The sequence below is a fragment of the Mesocricetus auratus genome, unplaced genomic scaffold (assembly GCF_017639785.1).
Source record: "Mesocricetus auratus isolate SY011 unplaced genomic scaffold, BCM_Maur_2.0 Super-Scaffold_15014, whole genome shotgun sequence".
NCBI lineage: Eukaryota > Metazoa > Chordata > Mammalia > Rodentia > Cricetidae > Mesocricetus > Mesocricetus auratus.
The window spans coordinates 78,582,341-78,602,762 of record NW_024429186.1 but is presented as its reverse complement, the minus strand read 5'-3'; the positions used below and the strand labels follow the sequence as shown (position 1 = coordinate 78,602,762).

The following is a 20,422-nucleotide window of genomic DNA, read 5'->3' as shown; positions in this document are numbered from 1 at the left end:
CCCATTGGTTAGTTAGGGATTTCTGATCTGCTTCCCTCTGTTTCTAGCCTCTCTGGGGTTGTGGATTGTAGGCTGGCTATCTTTTGCTTTTATGTCTGGTATCCACTTATGAGTGAGTACATACTATATTTGTCTTTCTGGTTTTGTGTTACCTCACTGAGGATGGTTTTTTCTAGTTCTGTCCATTTGTCTGCAAATTTTAGGATGTCATTTTTTATTACTGCTGAGTAGTACTCCATTGTGTAAATATACCACATTTTCTTTATCCATTCTTCAGTTGAGGGGCATCTAGGTTGTGGAGTGAATGTATCTCCTTCATGTATATGCCCAACATTGCTATTGCAGTGTCTTATGGTAGGTTGATCCCTGATTTTCTGAGAAATCTCCATAATGATTTCCACAGTGACTGTACAAGTTGGCACTCCCACCAGCAATGGAGGAGTGTTCCCCTTTCTCCAATCCTTTCCAGCATAAACTGTCATTGGTATTTTTGGTTTTAGCCATTCTGATCAATATAATATGGAATCTCAGAGTGGTTTTGATTTGCGTTTCCCTGATGCCTAAGGATGTTTAACATTTCCTTAAGTGTCTTTCTGCCATTTGAGATTGTTCTGTTGAGACTTCTCTGTTTAGTTCTGTGCCCCAATTTTATTGGATCATGTTACAGTTTGATGTCTTGTTTCTTGAGTTCTTTGTATATTTTGGAGATCAGATGTGGTGCTGGTGAAGATCCTTTCCAGTCTGTAGGGAGACTTTTTATCTTTTGACCATGTTCTTTGCTTTGCAGAAGTTTCTCAGTTTCGGAAGTTTACATTTATTAATTGTTGCTCTCAGGGTCTGTGCTACCTGTTCTATTTAGGAAATGGTCTCCTGCACCTAGGCATTCAAATGTATGTCTCACTTTCTCTTCTATGAGGTTCATTGTGGATGGATTTATATATTGGGGGGGTTGAGACAGGATTTCTCTGTGGCTTTGGAGGCCTGGAACTCACTGTGTAGACCAGGCTGGCCTCAAACTCACAGAGATCTGCCTGCTTCTGCCTCCTGAGTGCTGGTATTAAATGTGTGTACCACCACCACCCAGGTAGGATGAATTTATATTGAGGTCTTTGATTAATTTGGACTTGGGTTTTGTGCATGACAATAAATACAGATCTATTTACATTCTTCTACATGTTAATAGTCAGTTATTCCAGCATCATTTGTTGAATATGTTTTCTTTTTTCCATTTTATATTTTTAGCTTCTTTGTCAAAAATTAGGTGTTCATATGTGTGTGGGTTGATATCAGGGTCTTCGACTCAGTTTTATTGGTCTACCTGCCTGTTTTTATGGCAGTACCAAACTGTTTTCAGGACTATAGCTCTGTAATAGAACTTGAAGTCAGGGATAGTGATGCCTCCAGAAATTCCTTTGTTGCACAAGGTTGTTTTGGCTATCCTGGATCTCTTGTTTTTGTTTTTCCATGTAAAGTTTTATATTGTTCTTTCAAGGTCTGGGATTTTGTTGGGGATTGCATTGAATCTGTAGATTGCTTTTGACAAGATTGCTATTTTTACTACGTTGATCCTACCTATCCAAGAGCATGGGAGATCTTTCCATTTTCTGGTATCTTCTTTAATTTCTTTCTTCAAAGACTCAAAGTTCTTGCCATACACATCTCTCACTTGTTTGGTTAGTGTTACCCCAAGGTATTTTATGTTATTTGTGGCTATTGTAAAGGGTGATGCTTCTCTGATTTCCTTTTGTCATCTGTATATAGGAGGGCTACTGATATTTTTTTGAGTTAATCTTATATCCTGCTACATTACTGAAGGTGTTTACCAGTCATAGGTGTTCTCTGGTAGAATATTTTGGGATCACTTATATAAACTAACATATCATCAGCAAATAGTGAGAGCTTGACTTCTTTTCCAATTTGTATCTCTTTGATCTCCTTTTGTTGTCTTATTTCTATAGTTACAACTTCTAGTACTATGTTGAATAGATATAGAGAGATGAAGTCTTGTCTTGTTCCTTATCTCAGTGGGTTCACTTTGAGTTCTCTTCAGTTAATTTGATGGTGGATGTTGGATTACTGTATTTTGCCTTTATTATGTTTACATGTGTTCCAGAATTGTATCCCTGTTTTCTCCAAGACCTTTACCATGAAGGGGTGTTGAATTTTGTCTAAGGCCTTTTCAGCATCCAGTGAGATGATCATATTTTTTCTTTCAGTTTGTTTATATGGTGGATTACACTGATGGATTTTTGTATGTTGATCCATCCCTGCATCTCTAAAATGAATTCTACTTGATCATGGTGGATGATTATTCTGATGTGTTCTTGAATTCAATTCAGTTTGACAGTATTTTACTGAGTATTTTTGTATCTATGCTCATGAGGGAAATTGGTTTATAATTCTCTTTCTTATTTGTGTTATTCTGTGATGGATAAAACAAGATATTCCATGATAAAACCAAATTTAAACAATACATATCTACAAACCCAGCCCTACAGAAAGTACTAGAAGGAAAACATCAGCCCAAAGAAATCACCTACATCCATAAGAACACAGGAAACAGATGAGCTTACAGCAGCAAATTCCCAAAGAAAGGAATTGAACACGCAATGCCATCACCAAAAACAAAAACAACAGGAACTAGCAATCATTGTTCATTAATATTCATGAATATAAATGGTCTCAATTCACCTATACTGTTTTTTTTCCCTTCACTTGTTTGATTGCTGGTTTTCTTTTAGGGATTTGTTGCTATCTTCTGAAATTTTGTTTGTCTTTTCCTGCATTTTTAAGGGAATTTTTCATTTCCTCTTTAAGGGCCTCCATCATCTTCATAAAGTTATTTTTAGGTCATTTTCTTCCACTTCATCTGTGTTGGGATGTTCAGGTTTTGGGTTGTCGCTCTGCTAGAAACTCTTTATATTGCTCTTTATTTTGTTGAGTGTGTTCTTACCTTGTTGTCTACGCATCTCTTCCTCTAATCAGTACAGGTGGAGCGTGTGTATCAGGGGGGTCTCTCATTCTCCAATTGGGGGCTGTGGCTCCATTGACCACTCCTTCAGGTACAAGTAGAGCAGAGCCTCCAGTGAACGCTCCTCATTGTGGAAGCAGGCCTAATGCTCAGGTGGTCATTCCTTGCAGTACAGATGGGGAGCTACAGTTCCTGGGGATGCTCCCCCAGTTGGTGTATGTGGGGCTGAGAGTCCAGTGGTTGATGTAGTAGCAGGATATCTCCAACCAAGAAATACTGGGGCACAGGTGCTCTTTCCCAGAGGAAACTTTTGTGATAGTTTCTGGAAGCTACTGCATGAAACTATTGCTGTTGTTTCACCTGGTGATCACCCCTTGCTCCTGGGCTTGAGGCTGGGTCTGCCCTCTGACACTGCTCCAGGGTCTGAGGCTCATGGCTCAAACCTCCCTCTGCTGCTGCTGCTCCAGGTCTGAAACTCAGGCTTACCTCTGACTTGGAAATAAATTTAATGTAATTTATTTTGCTTATGAGAAATCTAAAATAAGTTTGTGATTGAATCTTCTAAAATACATCAAAGCACAAAGAAAGAATTGCCATAAATGTGTTGTATTCCATAATATAGGGAGTCATTATAGATTTAAGGAGAGATCTGGCACTAGTGAGATTTCCAGAAATCTACAAGGATGACACCAACTGGTAATCTAAGCAATAGTGGGGAGACTACCTTAAATGCCCTTCCCTGATAATGGGATTGATAACTACCTTATATGCCATCCTAAAAGCTTCATCCAGTGACTGATGGAAGCAGAAACAGACACCCACAGCTAAACACTGAACTGAATTCCTGGAATTCAGTTGCAGAGAGGGGAGGAGAGATGAGCAAAGGTGTCAAGATAGGGCTGGTGAAACCTACAGAGACAGCTGACCTGAACAAGAGGGATGACTGATGACTGAGAGGCCAGTATGGGACTTATTTAGACCCCCTGAGTGTGGGTGTCAATGAGGAGGTCTCAGAAATCTATGGGGCCTTGGGTAGTAGATCAGTATTTATCCCTAGCATATGAATAGACTTTGGGAGCACATTCCACATGGAGGGATGCTCTCTCAACCTGGGCACATGGGGAAGGTCCTAGGCCCTGTCAGGGATTATATGACAGATAATAGAGATCCCCCATGAAGGGCCTCACTCTCCCTGGGGAACAAAATGGGGATTGGGAAGGGGGCAGGGGAGAGAGGAGGGAGAGCAAGCTGGGAAAAAAAAAAGAGTTGCCATGGTCCTTTTTGGATCCCATTCCCTATTGAGGGATACTTTTGTCAGCCTAGATACAGGAAGTAGGGCCTTGGTTTTGCCTCATTGTCATGTGACAGCCTCTGAGGAGTAGATGGGGTGGGAGTGGGAGGAGGGGGAGGGAGGGAGGGAGAACTGGAATTTGTATACAAATAAAGATAGTTTTAAAAATAAAAAAGATAATGAATTTTTAAAAATGTGTTGTATTATCAGGGTTCCTTAAAGGAACAGCATTTATAGAATTATGATATATACATATATATGCATATATATCACATTTTATGGGTATTTATTATATTGGCTATATTACATTTAGCATATATTTATTATATTAGCATATGTTATATATGTATTATATTGGGTATTTATTGTTATGGTGAACAGGCTATAGTCCAGCTAGTCCAACAATGGCTGTCTACCAAGGGAAGAGCCAAGAATCCAGGAGATGTTCAGTCCACAATGTTGAGGCTGGATGTCTCAACTGCTTTTCAGTATACTGGAATCCCAGAAAAGTTGGTTCTAATGCCAGTGAATGAATGGACTTGCTAGTAAGAGTGAGAGCAAGGGGGGAGTTGGAGAACTTCATTTTCCCACATCCTTCATGTAAGCTGCCAGCCAAAGATGTGGCTCATATTAAAAGTACGTCTTCCCCCATCAGAAATCTGCATTGGTCGTGGGTCTTCCCATTTCAAATGATTTAATTAAGAAAACTATCCCTCAGGTGTACCAAGGCATTTATGTGTTGGTTAATTCTAGATGTTGTCAATTTGACACATCTGTCATCCTAAAGTGGATTTTTTTTTAGCAACTAATGGTCTTTCCTACAGTGTTTTACTGGAGTACACTTGTTTCCCTTTCAGCTGAAATTTTAGCTTTGCCATGCAATAGGTATAACCAAAAATAAAATGAATAAATGCTATATTGACAAATACATGATAGATGTTTTTATTGTTTTAAGCAAAAAATAAATTTCGTTGTGCTATGAATGTGAATAAGGTAACAGACCAAATATTGAGAACTATGCAGTGACTGAGATTGGAGGAGAGTGCATGCGTTACAAATCATTGAGCATCTGGTAGCACGGAATACAAACTGTTTATTCAAGTTCATCGACTGTGTTGTAAAAGTTTATGCATGTATATGCAAACATTGGTGTGCAGCATTGAAAATGTCTATATTTTATCAAGTACAGGTGTAGGGGTTTATCTCTGTGGGGATGTGTGTGAGTCAGAAGAATAAAGCAGACCCCCTGAAATTGGAATTACAGGAGCTGCCTGGTGTGCGTCCTTTGGAGGGAACTCTTGTGAAAGAGCAACGTAATGTGTTCTCTTAACTACTGGGTCAACTCTGTAGCTCTAGTATTAATGTTCTTGCCGTTAAAGAGAAAGCATAAACTGCTGATGGTTTGTTTTCCTTTGGTTTTTCGTGTGGGTCTTTGGCTTTATTTGTTGTCTTAAGGCCTGGCTTAATGGCACTGGTACATGCCTGTAAGGCTAGTCATCATGCTTGATTATCTAAAGTTGTTCTTGTCTGCCCCACACATTTGGCTCATTTCTCCCATCCTTTGCTTTCACCTTCTCTAGCAATCCCAGAATTTTGTGCTATCTATTGCTCTACTCTGGGTCTCACCTGCTTGTGTGCCCCATGATCACGCTATTACTTGTAATCCTGTGTTAATGTATTTGGGCGCACTACATAGACCCAATGGTCAGGGAATAGAGATAAATTATTTTACTCTTTTCTTGTCCCTGAAGTGGATGTTCCCAGATGACTTATCTGTTAGGGATGCCCTGTATGGTTTCCTAAGTGGTCCATACATATTTCTTTGTGGTGAGAGGGAGGGAGTGCCAATAGATAAGGAAAATAGAATAGTAATAATACCATACGATATTAAAATATAACATTACCATATTTTTCTGTGTGCATCACCTGGTATTCTGCTCTTATTTACCTTTAAGATCACCAACACTGGCTTCTGTTCTGCCCATTTCATTGTCAACCCAGCTTAATTAATTCTTAATTTTAGTGTTGCAATTTGTCATTATAAAATACTTTTGAGCATAAAAGGTTTTCTGTCTTTATCAAGGTTTTTGTTTGTTCTGCTTTTCTAAGTGTGTTAATCATACTTATTTTTGAATTCCTTGTGTTTAGTTTGCGTATTATTGTTTTGTCTTTTCTTTTCAGGATGAGCAGAAACTACAAGAGAGTTTACAACAAGGTGCTTCCATCATAGGTTCCTTAGTTAAAGAAAGAAGTTCTGCACTTGCTGGTCAGCTGCTGGTGGCATGAAAAGCACAGACGAAGTCATCTAGAAGCTTCCAAAGACACATCCCTAAGACTCTCTCTTGTACCTGCTTCCCTACCTCAATGTCTCCTCCTTGTGTGGGGGAGAGTATTTTAGTTGTTTTCTTCATCTTGCCACTTATAGAATGTGATGCTAACGTTGTAAAAATGGGTTAACGTTCATGTCCATGAAATTATGTGAATCAAATAAAAATGCCTTCAACCATAGAAGGATAGATAAATGGAAAATGTTGTCTTTATGTAAGATCCTGTTCACTACTTCAGGAAGGTCCAGTTGAGATGACAAGGTGAGCTATCTCTTTAAGGGATGAGAATTTAGACAGCTTAGCTATTATCTTAAATCTGTGTTAATTAACTGATTGGTCATGTTATATTGGGGATAATGAATAAGCTTCATAATTAATTTTAATTCTAAAATTGTCCTTTTCCTATGTAATATATCTTTTTGCCTTGGTTTGGAATTCATCACAATGTAAAGAGAGGAGGGGGCTGGGTAACTGGCTCAGTGAGAAAGCATTTGCTGAGTGTGGAACAGCATCACAAAAGAAGAAATATGGGGCATAAACGGGAAATGGAATGTCTTGAATTTCCTTCACCTTTCTCCCCTCCAAATCTCTCAACCTCCCAAGAGCCTGTAATTCCCTTCCACTCTTCTGTCATTCTTAAATTGGGTGTTTGTTTTCCTTGGCTTATGGAATATTATTTGACATTATTTTAAAGCATCTACTCCCTCTAGGTAGTTTCAGAAAAGTCTGGAGAGCTTCATGAAGGCTGAGTTGCTAGTGTCAGTCCCTGGCTGTGCTCTTCTGAAAGGCAGGGCTGCCTGAGCTGTGGGGTTGGTTACTCTTGATGCAGGAACTGTGGCCTTGCAAAATCAAGATTTTATTCTTCCAATCTGTATTGGCTATACATATTAACTCTTAATATTTCTCTTATGTTGAGTTTAATAATTATATACATACAATCATTAAAATGTCCTTTTCTTCTATATATAAATCCATTTTATTGAAATATGTTAAATCGTATGCTGGGACTTACATTGCATGAAGAAATTATAAGAGCTGCATGAAATGTGCTTGTTCAAGAGTATGAATAAAATATCTACTTTCTGAAATATTTCCCATAACATGTTAATTGAATTCCTATTTATTTTTTGAGTTTCAATATAACATCAGAGTTAATGTGTTACATTTGAATGTAGATGAGATCTCAATTACTAATATTGTATCAGTTTAAATTTCATGTTAAATAATAGAGGGCAGAATGTAGTGGGAATAGATTAGTTGTTGAAGGATTTTTTTCTAAAATGAAGTGGGTTTATTGATTGTAAATTTGGATACAAATTAGTGAGCTTTCATTTGTTCTCTGTATTAAGAGATATAAATCAATTAACTCAAATTCACAGAGGTGAAAATGAAACATGAAAAATGAAAGTACCCAGATACAGATACTGGGGTTCAAGCTTCAAGCTGAAGAGCATAAAAGCAAAGCAGCTGGCCACTAGCTCTTACTCTACCTCAGATTGAAAGGCGATCCTGGCTCCATCAAACCCCAGACTTCTATGCTTTCCTCAGTGTGGCTGGAGAATGAATGCCTGATACTGACGACTGAAGACCCTGGTCTTATCTTTTATACCTCTCTAGTGCTGGGATTAAAGGCACGTGATCACAGATGTTGAGATCATCTTCACGTGAGAAGCTTCTGTTTAGGACTGGTTCAATCTTGTGTAGATATGGGTGGCCTTGGATACAGAGGTAGACATAGAGGTATATTTGGTTACCTCTTAATCCTGAGTCATAGGATTAAAGGTGTGTATACCACCTACCTCCTAGCTCTATGGCTGCTGGGATTAAAGGTGAGTATCACCACTGCCTGATCTCTATACTTGGAAGCTGACTTTGCTTTCTGAATCCTTCAGGCAAGCATTTATACCATGACATGAAAATATGTAAGAAATGTATGGATTTGCTTAGGATGTCTATGTTCCTGTCAATGTGGCCGGTGTGGGGGTAAGGCCCTGGAAAGAAGCCCATACATACTCAAATCATGGCAGTCTGTGAAAAGGGTTAACCCTGAAAATGCTCACAGGGCAGAAGGAAGACTGTAGCAAGGCTTAAAGAGATGGTGAGTGACCTTAACTCCACATACCATAACTTGGCAAGACTACACATTAGCAAGATTGCTCTATAGAGTGCTGTGTGAGTCTGCATAGGTTTTTATTTAGTGCAGAGTATCAGGGTGACAGACATTCACCCAGGATGTAAATTAGTGAAGATGTAGAAGGATGCCCCTCTGGAACTGTTTACATGAAGAATTTGGACTCAGGGATTTTTGTTTCTTCCGAGACAGAGTTTCTCTGTAGCTTTGGAGCATGTCCTGGGACCAGACTGGACTCAAACTCACAGAGATCTGCCTTCCTCTACCTCCTGAGTGCTGGGATTAGAGGAGTGTGCCATCACCTCCTGTCCTGAACACAGGGATATTTATTTATTTATTTATTTATTTATTTATTTATTTATTTATTTTAGTGTAAGAGATTTACTTCTCTCTCAAAGCAAAAAGTATCTCACAGTTCGAATTTACATAAGTAGTACCTTCTCTTAAATTAAAAGCAAAATTCTAACCTGCATATAAAATTACAAATATTTCTAGTCCATTTTACAGAATATTAAAGCATTTACAAGTGCATTATTTCTCAGTAAATAAACACTATGGCACTGAAGCCAGTTTTAAAAAAAAAACAAAAAACTCTTAATTTACTTGCCCAGTGTCCCAGGGCTCCATTTTAAGGAGAGATGGAGCTTCCTTAGGAAGATTGGAATCAGTTTAAGCTCGATTATGGCAGTGACTCCTAGCAAGGATATCCAGAGAAGTTGCTGGAGATGTGACAGTGTCCTGTATTGAACACTGAGGGATGGGAAGAGGCAGGAGCAGGACTCATCCCTGACTGGATGAAAGTCCCACCGCCACCCAGCCTTAGGAGGATGAGGGGAATAATTAGACTTGGTGACCAAGAGATAAGGCTCAATTATTTTAAGATGTTTGTGTAAAGACCCTGAAGTCACTTTACATTTTTATCACCATGTTGTGAATTTAATTACTCTAATAACCTATCCATTCTAATTTTATTATACAAAATCCCTTAAAAATAGTGATTATGCTGTAATTGTTTCTAGTTGTAGGAGAATTTTGTAAACATTTTAATTCAAATTCATACTACTTAGTTAAATGAGATTTAAAGTTTTCACTTTAAAAATTCAAAGCCGAGTGACGGCATCAATGACTTACGTTGGTAAAGAGTTGTAGTACATTTCATATTAAAATATTCCATTGAAGATTTGACTTATTGCCATGTCCATCACAATCCCAGGGATGGACCTGATTGGAACAATGCGAGAATGAAGAAAAGAGAGACCCAGGGACACACAGAAAGGCTGAGATTAATGGTCTGGCATTTCAGATGGAGAAGCCTCAGTGGCCCAGAAGTTCATTGTGTTTGTTACATGGAGTTGGACAGAGAAGCAGGGTTATTTTATACAACTGAACAGGGAGATGGGGTTATTATATTCAGCTGAACAAGGAAACAGGTTTAGCTAGGCACAATCTCTGTATGTGTCTTAGTTTAGTTTGCTATTGCTGTGGGGAGACACAATGACCACAGGAGCTCTTATAAAGGAAAACACTTATTGGGGCTGACTTATAGGTTTAGAGGTGTAGACCGTTATCATCTTGGGGGGAAGCATGGTGGTATGCAGTTAGACATGGTGCTGGAGAAGGAGCTAAGAGTACTACATCTGGATTGGCAGGCAACAGGAAGAAAGAGGGATACATACTGGGTCTGGCTTGAGCATTTGAAACCCCAGTGACACATTTCCTCCTAAAAGGCCACATCTACACCAACAAGGATACCCCTCCTAAGAGTGTAACTCCCTAATGACCAAGCTGTAGAGTGTAGTCTTCCTTGCCCACTGCCTGGGCCCTGTTACAGTTTCAGCCCCCAAATAACATACAAGACACTATATTAATTATGAAGCTCTTAGCCGTTTGCTTGGTTTCTTACTGGCTATCTCTGTCTTAAGTATTTAACCCACAATGGTTAATCTAAATATTTCTCTTACTGGAGCAAAGGGTCCGGACCTCTTACTCTGGCGGCCTTCATCATATCTGACTCTGTCTCTTTCCCAGAATCCTCCTTGACTCCTAGTCCCACCTATCTTGCTTCCCTATTGGCCAACAGTGCTTTATTAAACAACCAATAAGAGAGACAGAGTAACATAATGACATCTCCCATCACCAAACTTTCAAATTTATGATCCTATGAAAGCCATTCCTAGTCAAATGACCACAGTAGGGCAATGGTCTTCATGTTGTAAACATCTGCTAAGAGAAAGCTGTGGTGGACATTTTCTGTATGCACTGTCAACATCCACACATGAACCAGAAGACGGCTCTGCTATCCTCCTAAAGCTGTCCCTGGTGGTTGTGGTGGTGGTGGTGGGGGCGGGGGGTGGTTGTAAGTTGCCACTTCCCCATTGATCTGAGACTGGGGTTCTTGAGATGTCCAGTCCCATGTCAACAGCACACATTCACTCAAGACTTCCATCACTCGTGAAGGGTTCCTCCACTCCCCACTGCTCATGGATGCTACTACCATCTACAGAGAAGAGTCAGATCCTGAGTTCTGTGCAGTCATCTCAAGCATTCTGTACTGCTTTAAAAGGAAAGTTCGTTTTCCATGATGATCCATAATCACTACAGATTTCATCCCATGACTTTTAAATTATGGTAACCACTGCATGAAAATTAGATAATTAATCCATTACATAAAAAATATGTAAATTCCATAGTGTCAATGCCGAAACTAGTTGTATAGCATTTAAAAATCTTTAAACATTTAAAACTGATTCATGCTCCTCAATCCCACTCATTCGCCAGTCCTTCCATATCTGCCCTCCACCCTCTCTCCCAAAAGAAAATTTAAAAATTAAAATTGAAAAACACCTTTTTAATGCCTCTGGGCTTCAGCCCAGGGCTCTGTCAGTCACATCCTCCTCTCCTATCTCAGTCTCCAGTCCCATCTGATCCTCCATCAGACACAGATTTCTCTCCTACGACCGTCTCCAGTTCCACCACACTAACACTATCCCTCTTCTCTGTCTTCCCCATCCTCTGTCACACATGCATCCTTCCTAATGGCACTGGAAGCTGCAGTGTGGCATACAGTACGATGTTTCATCCAAACAGCTTTACCTGTAAATGTTCACTGCAATGAGTCCACTTCAAGGCTTCTGGCTTCTGCTACACCATCAGCACTGGACCCTCACCAGGACTGCTCTCAGATCTTCTGCTGTTGCTCCCAGTCGTGGAGCTCCTGTGGCTGTGGGTCGGCAGGAGCAATCCATTCCTGTGCTCTAGCAGCTCATCAATAGGGTAGGTGTTGCGGTGGATCAACTCAAGGTCCTGGATCTGGGCCTGGATGGTAGCTCAACTGGTTAGCCTGGGTCTTCCCTTTCCCATACCCCCAGTGAGGGGTGAGTTTCATTTCCCCAAGTCCATACCACTGCCTATCCTATTCCATGAGGAGTGAGGGGCAGGGCCATTCTCCTGTAGCTGGCAAAGGGCAGGCCACATCAATATGGTTCCAGTCAGCAGCCTAGCCCATGGATATCTGCATGGACGTTCATGATAGCATGGGCAACAGACAGCAACACAAATCCAAGCTACAGTATGACTAGGAATACAGATATGGCCCTTGGTGGCAGCCCTGGCCCAGACATCAACATGGCTTCAAGTGGCAGCCTAGTCCACAAACATGTCATTGGTGACAATAGGTGGCACCCCAGCCTGGTATCACCATGACCTCAGATGACTGCACAGGGCTCTCACATCAACCTCTCAAGTTCTACCTGTCTCCACAGCACACAAACCTCTTCACATTCTCTCCCATCTCTCTATAACATGTTCTGTCTTTCCCATCTTTCCATCACATACACCCATAGCCCAGTAGCCTGGGACAGGTGCTTGAATGTCTTCCAGCCACCCCAAATCACAGGGCTACTCTTAAAGCTACAGAAATGATTCCAGTTTACTAAACATCTCTTTTTTTTCCTTATACAGGGAAGTGAACTATGTATTGTACTAATTTCAGTAGTACATGCTATGATAACATACATTTATAGACTATCTAAATGGTATCATTTGCCATATAAATAGAACAAAATTGTTTTAAAAGTAAATAAGTAAACAGATGTTTAAAAATTATCACTTAATACTTTGTTGAATCCATAAACATAAAATAAATGCCATGTGTAGTTTACATCAAAACTTCCTGAAACTCAAGAGGTTGATTTAACTTACTATTGTACACTGCCTCTGGAATGGCAGATAATGGCCATAGGAAATACATCAATATTCAGCTGCGTAATCTAACCAAATGTTAGTAAAATGAAGTTTGAGTTAGACATTGCTCATTCTCTTATAGCTGGGAGATTTTAGGGTTGACTTTTTAATTTTGTAATTTTTGAGATTATAGTCACAATTATTTTTCCCTTCCCTTTCCTCCCTCCAAACTCTCCTATATATCCTCCACCACTCTCCTTCAAACCATTCTCTCTCTTTTCTTTCACTTTTAATGTTTATGGCGTTGATATTCTAAAGTAATCGCTATAGAAGTTTAATCACAGTTTCTCATTATTTGATGAATCATCTGATGAATCAGATGCTTTTATTTTTCCAAGTTTCTCTAATCTTAGTTTTCAGATTTTGTTGATCTTCATTTGGAAAAGTAATTTTGAGTGATTGAATGTTTTACTGTGTATGGTAGTATGGGATTGCATTCATAGTCTCCTAGAATCTGAATGACTTCTGTCCACACCATTCTGGCTTTTAGGATCTCTGTTGAGAAGTAAGGTATGATTCTAATAGATTTACCTTTATATGTTATCTGGTCCTTTTCTCTTGCAACTTTTAATATTCTTTATTTTTCTGTATATTCACTGCATTGTTTATTATATGGTGTGGATTTTCTTTTCTTATATAATCTATTTGGTGTTCTTTAAGGGTCTTTTAGCCTTATAGGTATGTTCTTCTTTAGGTTAGGAAAATTTTCTTCTATGATTATGTAAATTATATCATCTGAGTTTTTGAGCTGGGATTCTTCTCTTTCTTTTATTCCTATTATTCTTATGTTAGGTCTTTTTATAGCGCCCCATATTTTCTTGATGGTTTGTGTTAGGAATTTTTTCTAGATTTAACATTTTCTTTGACTGATGAATATATTTCTTCTATAGTATCTTCAACATGTGAAATTCTCTCTTTCATGGCTTGTATTCTATTGGTGATGCTTGCGTCTGTAGTTCCTGTCAACCTGCCTAGATTTTACATTTCCAGAATCCCCTCAGTTGATGCTTCCTTTATTGCTGCTGTTTTGAGTTTCAGATCTTAGTTTCCTTCACCCTTTTGCCTTTTCCCCCCACCCAGTTTTCTTGGCATTCTTTAAGGAATTTATTTCCTTCATTTTTTGCTTGTCTTTTCTTCAGTTTCTTTAATGGAGTTTTTCATTTCCTCTTTAAGGACATCTATCACCTTCATAAAGTTGTTTTTAAGGTCATTTTATTATGCTTCTGCTGTCTTGGAATATTTAGGTCTTGCTCTTGTAGGATAGCTGGAGTCTGGATTTACCATACTGCTGTTGTGGATTGTGCCTTTACAATAACATTTTAGGCATCTAATTTGAGGATGATTATAGGTCTATGTGTTTATCCCTGAGTTGCATGGGTGTTTTCTTCCTTGTTTTCTGTTTCCATATTTTTCTGTATTCTTGGTGGCCTGGATTTCTAGTGGCCAACATGACCTCTGATCTAGTAGGGAGTCTCTGTCCACGTTGGAAGCTGGCTGTCGGGTAGTTAACTATATCTTTGGTACAGCAGGGATTCTGTTCTTCTCTCTGGTGTGATATGTTTATCTGCCTGCTGTGGTCTGTATCTGTGGTAAGTTGTAGTTTTTGCTCAGAAATTGTCTTCACTTCCATTGGAGGAACATGTGTTTCTCTTTTACTCTAACAGTCAGGTGACCTGCTTTGGCCAATAAAGTGAATCTGCAGTGACGGTGTTCATCCCCAAGAAGTATCTGAGGACACAATTCAGCTGGTAATGTGCTCACTGTGTAAGTATGAGCACCAAATTCAATCTCCAGGCCCTATATGATAGGCATGTGCAGCAATGTGTCTACAATCCAAGTACTGGGGAGAAGATAGGCAGATCTGGCTTCTTCTCCCTGGCCAGAGAATTTAGATGTCAGCTCCAAGTACAATAAGAAGCAATATTTGGCAAAACACCTAATGTTGACCTATACACTGCACATGCATGAGCATGCACAAGTGCATATGAATACATGCATGCACGTGCATGCGCGCACGCGCACACACACACACACACACACACACACACACACACACAGATGCTGTTTTTCCTTTGGACTCCCTGCTTCTGTAACTGTAGAGAGATAGCCAGACCCAGTCTAGCCTTCTGCCTCTTGAAAGGTGATAGGAACCAGCATCAGTTGACTTCTAGCTCACTCTACATTGTTGAAAAATCCAGCACATGTCAGTAGAGCTACATAGCTCTGTTCATTTGACCTTCAACAGATATTGAGTTAAATATTTTCTCATTGATTTTCCTAATATTGAGCTTGGGGTCTTTTATTGCAAGGCAATTAGTGATGAAAAAGAAAAATATCTGCACCAATGGGTGTGGTGATATATTACTTACGATTTACTAAAGCTTGCCAGAGGAATAGAAAGCAAAGTCAGCCACATGCCATAGAAGCCAGTCACAAACCTTTAATCCCAGAATCCAGAAGCTAGGAGGTGGTGATACACACCTTTAATCCTAGGTAGCCAGATCTCTGTGAGTCCAAGGCCACCCAGATCTACACAAGATTGATTCAATCCTAAAGAGAAACAGCTCATGCAAAGATGATCTCAGCATCTGGGATCACACACCTTTAATCCCAGCATTAGGGAGGTATACAAGACAGGAGCATGGTCTCAATATCAGGCATTCATCCTCCAACCATGTTGAGAATAGGAATGCACTCCCCTGTTAGAGGTAAAAGCTCTCTTGCAGCTTGGCTTCTTTACTTCCCTGATCTTCAGGTTAAACCCCAATATCTGTCTCTGGGCCATTTATTTTTTTGTGTGTTACAAATAGGTGATATATTTTGTCTTGGCAAGTCTGGATTTTTCTGAAAGACATACTTTTGTTATCATACAATGGTCCTAGGATAAATTTAGTCAGAACAATGGTCTCAAAGTGCTGGAAAATTCTAAGGATAACTTGATAGTCAGTAGTTTAAGGACAAAAGTAGACCTAAATATTTAAAGAGGTTTTTCAAAGCAGTTTCCTTGGATATAAATGGTACTGAGTTAAAATTATGGACATTTAAAACAAAAATAAAGTACCTAATGCTTAATGAATGATTACTGTGTTTGAAGAACTGATCTTAATGACTTATGCACACTTCATAATTCATGGGATAATTATTCATAATTTTATGTGCTAGGTAATAGCACTTATGCCATTACAAGATAAGGAAACCAAGGCACATTTTAAGTAATTAATTCATAATCATTCAAAAACTAAGTAGGAGCAATGACAATACAATTTGTTTATCTGGCCTCAGAGCATGTCTTCCTAAGAAAAATGGTATGTAATATTATAAAACATACTTTTTAGTATTGCTTAAATCTCTCACAGATATTACTTACACTCAGTTTTTTCAATAACAAAACATTTTATAGATAAAAAGGAATGTTGGGGCCCATGAGACGGCTCTGATTCAGCTTGACTTAAGGTCAGAAAGTTCAAAACTGTCCTTACTCTTTCAAGTTTAAAGTCATAAGACCTAAATATCTAAGGTGTGGCTACTGTAGCATGTTTGATCTTGGCTATGGATGGCTTATCTAAATAACTCTATGTGAGGGGTGGTTACTCTTGACCCTCAAGGCCAGATAATGATAAATGTAGTTTAAGGTGTGTTTACCAATTGTTTGGAGAATTAAAGAAGAAGGTCTGTTTCTTCTTTCTATCTCAACAAAGAAGTCTTTTGCCATGTTCCCCCTTTTTTGTTGGGGTATCATAGTCATCACAGACCATCATCTAGACTCTCACCACAGACAGTTGTCTAGACAATCATCACAGACAGCTATGACAATTATTTAGACAATCATCTAGACAGTCATGTAGACAGTCGTCACAAACTCATTATTAAGAAAGGGCTGTCATATATCTGATAGGTTGACTGAAAGAGGTTTGGCATTTGAATATATCTGTTATGCCTTTTTGCACTACTCATAGTAAAAATGGGCTCTTGAATTTGTTGGTTTATTGGCACGATTAATCTTTTTTTCACTTCTTTTCCTTATCCTGTCTTTACACTGAAGTCCTTAATTTAGTTGCACTCAAGCTCTTCAGTCTAAGTGGATAACAACACCTCTTTAGGTGTGTGTTACTAATCTGTGTGACTTTCAATGGTTTGAATAATGCCTGTCCCACTCCACCCCTCATCCTGTATGTGTTGTTAAGACTCTGTGAAGTTCATGGCTCCATTTTCTTTTCCTGTTTGAATAGGAATTCAGTTTCTTTAATCCAACCTGAGTTTAAAAACAAAACAAAACTATTCTCGAACTGCCCGCTTCAGGAATTCAGTTGTTGGCTTTACTGAATGGAGGTATGCATGACCCTATGCTAAAAGAATTCTATTCACAGACATTTCCGCCTGATTGTTTTTGATCAGTTACTGCTCACATGAGTATGGAAAAGAGCCAAATTATTTAAACAAATTAAATTCTGAGAAACCCAATGGGAATATCTACAAATTCTGCTATAAACTAGCAATGTAAGATAAATTAAATATGTGATGATGGTCATGAAACCTATAGGCTACTGGTTGTTGACTCTGGTTGGGAATCTTAGTGAATATTAAAAGATTTGGACTAACTATGTAGTTATACAGACTGCCACTCAATCCCAAACCTACATGTTTTGCAAAATACATTTTTATTTTGATTTAGTTTTAATCGCTGTTTCATATTAGACAAGAATTGATTTTGAAGTTGTAGTTTCATACTCCCAGTCTATTAAAAAGGGTAATTTGTATCATTATAAAGAACTAGTGATTGTCTTTGTGTATCTATACATAGCAGTGAACTCAGTAAAGGACAATGCAAAAGAATGGATATTTCCCTCTTTTTAGGCTCCTACTTTTCTTCTGATCATAAGTCTTGGTATATAAAGTGAAAGTCATGTTGGAGAGACAAGCAATGTGACATTTTTTTCTATCTGTTTTTTCATTACTTTGGATTCAGTGCTAAAACTTAAATCTAAAACTTTCTATAAAGAAACACAATCTAAAACCTGACTCAAAAAAAAGAAGGAAAACAATCCAGAAGTTTGGCCTTATAGTATAATATTTTTGTTAATATCTCTGTGTATCTGCACAATTTACAAGTTCAGAGAAGCAGATATCAAAAGTCTATCACTGTAAAAGAGACATATGCTTAGAAGAGAACCAAAAAATGTGAGTATATTGTTGGCACAGAGGACAAAAAGAACTAGAAACTGGGGGTGTTTGTCACAGTGAAAAATGAAGCAAATACATTTAAAGCATGTCCACAATAAATTCATTTATAACTCTAATTATACATAGTCAGTTAGCAATATCATTGGCCAACTGGACACCTTTAAAAAATAACTGAATACCTTTTAAACGTGGGCAGCCTATCTATTCTATGACCTAAAATAAAATTGTACTTCCTTCTTTTTTCATTTTCAAACAAAATTATTATATTTTAAGTCCTCCTTTTCCTTCAGGAGACTAATCCCATTCATAGTATTCTTTCCAGCACTTTGACACATGGTGTATAAGTCCTTCAGCTCATAGCCTTCCATATTAAGGTATACTAAACTATAAAGTTCCTGCCTTTGTTACCGATGTCCCTCATAAGAAAACCCTACAACCCTTGCTGACCCTTTCCACTAGTCATCTTAATTGGATCTTTGTGTCTCCCAATCAGATCCATCTTTGTTTCAGAAAATCACTCTTAGATGATGCTGCAGCTCACTCAGACAGCTTGCTCTTAGATACACTCAGTGAATAGAGATACAGGCTAGACCTTCTCTGACGGTCATTAATCATAGATATTTCACCTGATTACTAAGAGGCTGTATTATTTATTGCATGTCTCTATGGTCAAGTCCTCCAGCTCCAAGGCTAGAAAGGAGGCCCAGTCGTTAAGAACACTTTCTGCTCTTCTGAAGGACTGGAGTTTGGTTCCAAGAACCCATATTAGAAGACTCACAATGATATTTAACTTAAGCTTTAGGTTATCCATGATTATCTCCTGACCTCCACAAGAACTTGTACACATGTTGCACACAAACACATACATATAAACACATATACACCACAAGTAAAAATAATAAGCATTTTAAAAAAGAACTCCAGTTTTTATAGAAAATTTACATGAGAATAAAAGGATTCTATTTTCATAATGACTTACTTAAAAATGTGAGAAGAATTGGAATAGTATGAAAACTTACAGAGCTGTCACTGTGGACCATAATTCAGGGGAGCTACTTCTAACATAGTAAAGGTAGATTACTTTCTACAGATTTGGTACTCAAGAGTGGCTTAGATTTCTATTCTTGATCTTTCCAATAGAAAAACGTACTCTTATAGCATCTGTTGGCACCTCTACTTAGTGATAGCATGCTGTATTGAAACATTCTTCTTTCATATCTACATACACTTTGCTTTTGAAGTGTAATTAAACAAAACTAAACACTATGTTTTTATTTAAAAATTTTGTATTCATTTACATATCAACCATAGTTACCCCTGTTTCCCCTGCTCTCACTTCCCTACCACCTCCCCCCACAAACCATTCCCATCCACTCCCCAGAAAAGGTAAGGCTTCCCACGGGGATTCAACATAGCCTGGCACATTAAGCTGAGGCAGTACCAAGCCCCTCTTCCCTGCATCAAGTCTGAGAATGGCATTCCACTACAGGGAATGGGCTCACAAAACCCAACTCATGCACCAGGGATAGATCCTGGTTCCACTGTCAGGGGTCCCTCAAACAGACCAAGCTATACAGCTGTTGCCTATGTGCAGAGAACCTGGCTCTGTACCATGCCGGTTCCCTAGTTCATGAGCTTCCACTAGCTTGTGTCCTCTGCCTCTGTGGGTTTCCCCATGATGGCCCTGACCCCCTCTTGAGGCCCCTTGCTCATACAATCCCTCCTCCCTCTCTTTGATAGGACTCCTGGAGCTTGGCCTTGTGCTTGTCTGAGGATTTTTGGGTCTGCTTTCATCAGTTATTGGGTGAAGGCTCTATGATGACAGGTACAGTGGTCACTAATCTGATTACAGGAGAAGACCACTTCGGGCACCATCTCCACTATTGCTAAGGGTCTTAGCTGGGGTCATCCTTGTGGATTCCTGGGAATTTCCCTAGTAGCAAGTTTCTCCCTAAACCCACAATGGCTCCCTCTATCAAGATATCTCTTTCATTGCTCTCCTACTCGGTCCCTCCCCAAACTCCACCATCCAATTTCCTCATGTCCTCACCCCAATCCCCTCCCCTTTACTCTCCCTACCCCCTGTTTATCAAAGAGATCTCATCTATTTCCCCTTTCCAGTGATTGGTGTCACTCTTTTAGCTACCCAGTTAACTGTAGGCTTAGTTGAAAGTAACACTAACCGGTTAATTCCTTTTTTAAAGTACAACTTAATTTCAGCTCCATAGTAACAACAATTCCCAAAATAAACCTTATTTAGTGATACAGATTCTATAAAC

The 20,422-nt window shown here is 38.9% G+C and overlaps 1 protein-coding gene across 5 annotated transcripts in view; it reads left to right on the top strand.

Moving 5' to 3' along the window:
• The window catches only part of Crppa (CDP-L-ribitol pyrophosphorylase A), a 267,060-nt gene extending 259,383 nt beyond the window's left edge, over positions 1-7,677 (top strand). For 4 of the 5 annotated variants that reach the window (XM_021230698.2, XM_040743231.1, XM_005076215.4 and 1 more), the window contains one exon: positions 6,444-7,677. In XM_021230698.2, the coding sequence (XP_021086357.1) occupies positions 6,444-6,548 (105 nt within the window). In that variant the 3' untranslated portion in view covers positions 6,549-7,677. The remainder of the gene's footprint in view (positions 1-6,443) is intronic. The other variant, XM_021230697.2, reaches the window with a different exon arrangement.
• The last annotated feature ends 12,745 nt before the right edge of the window (positions 7,678-20,422 follow it).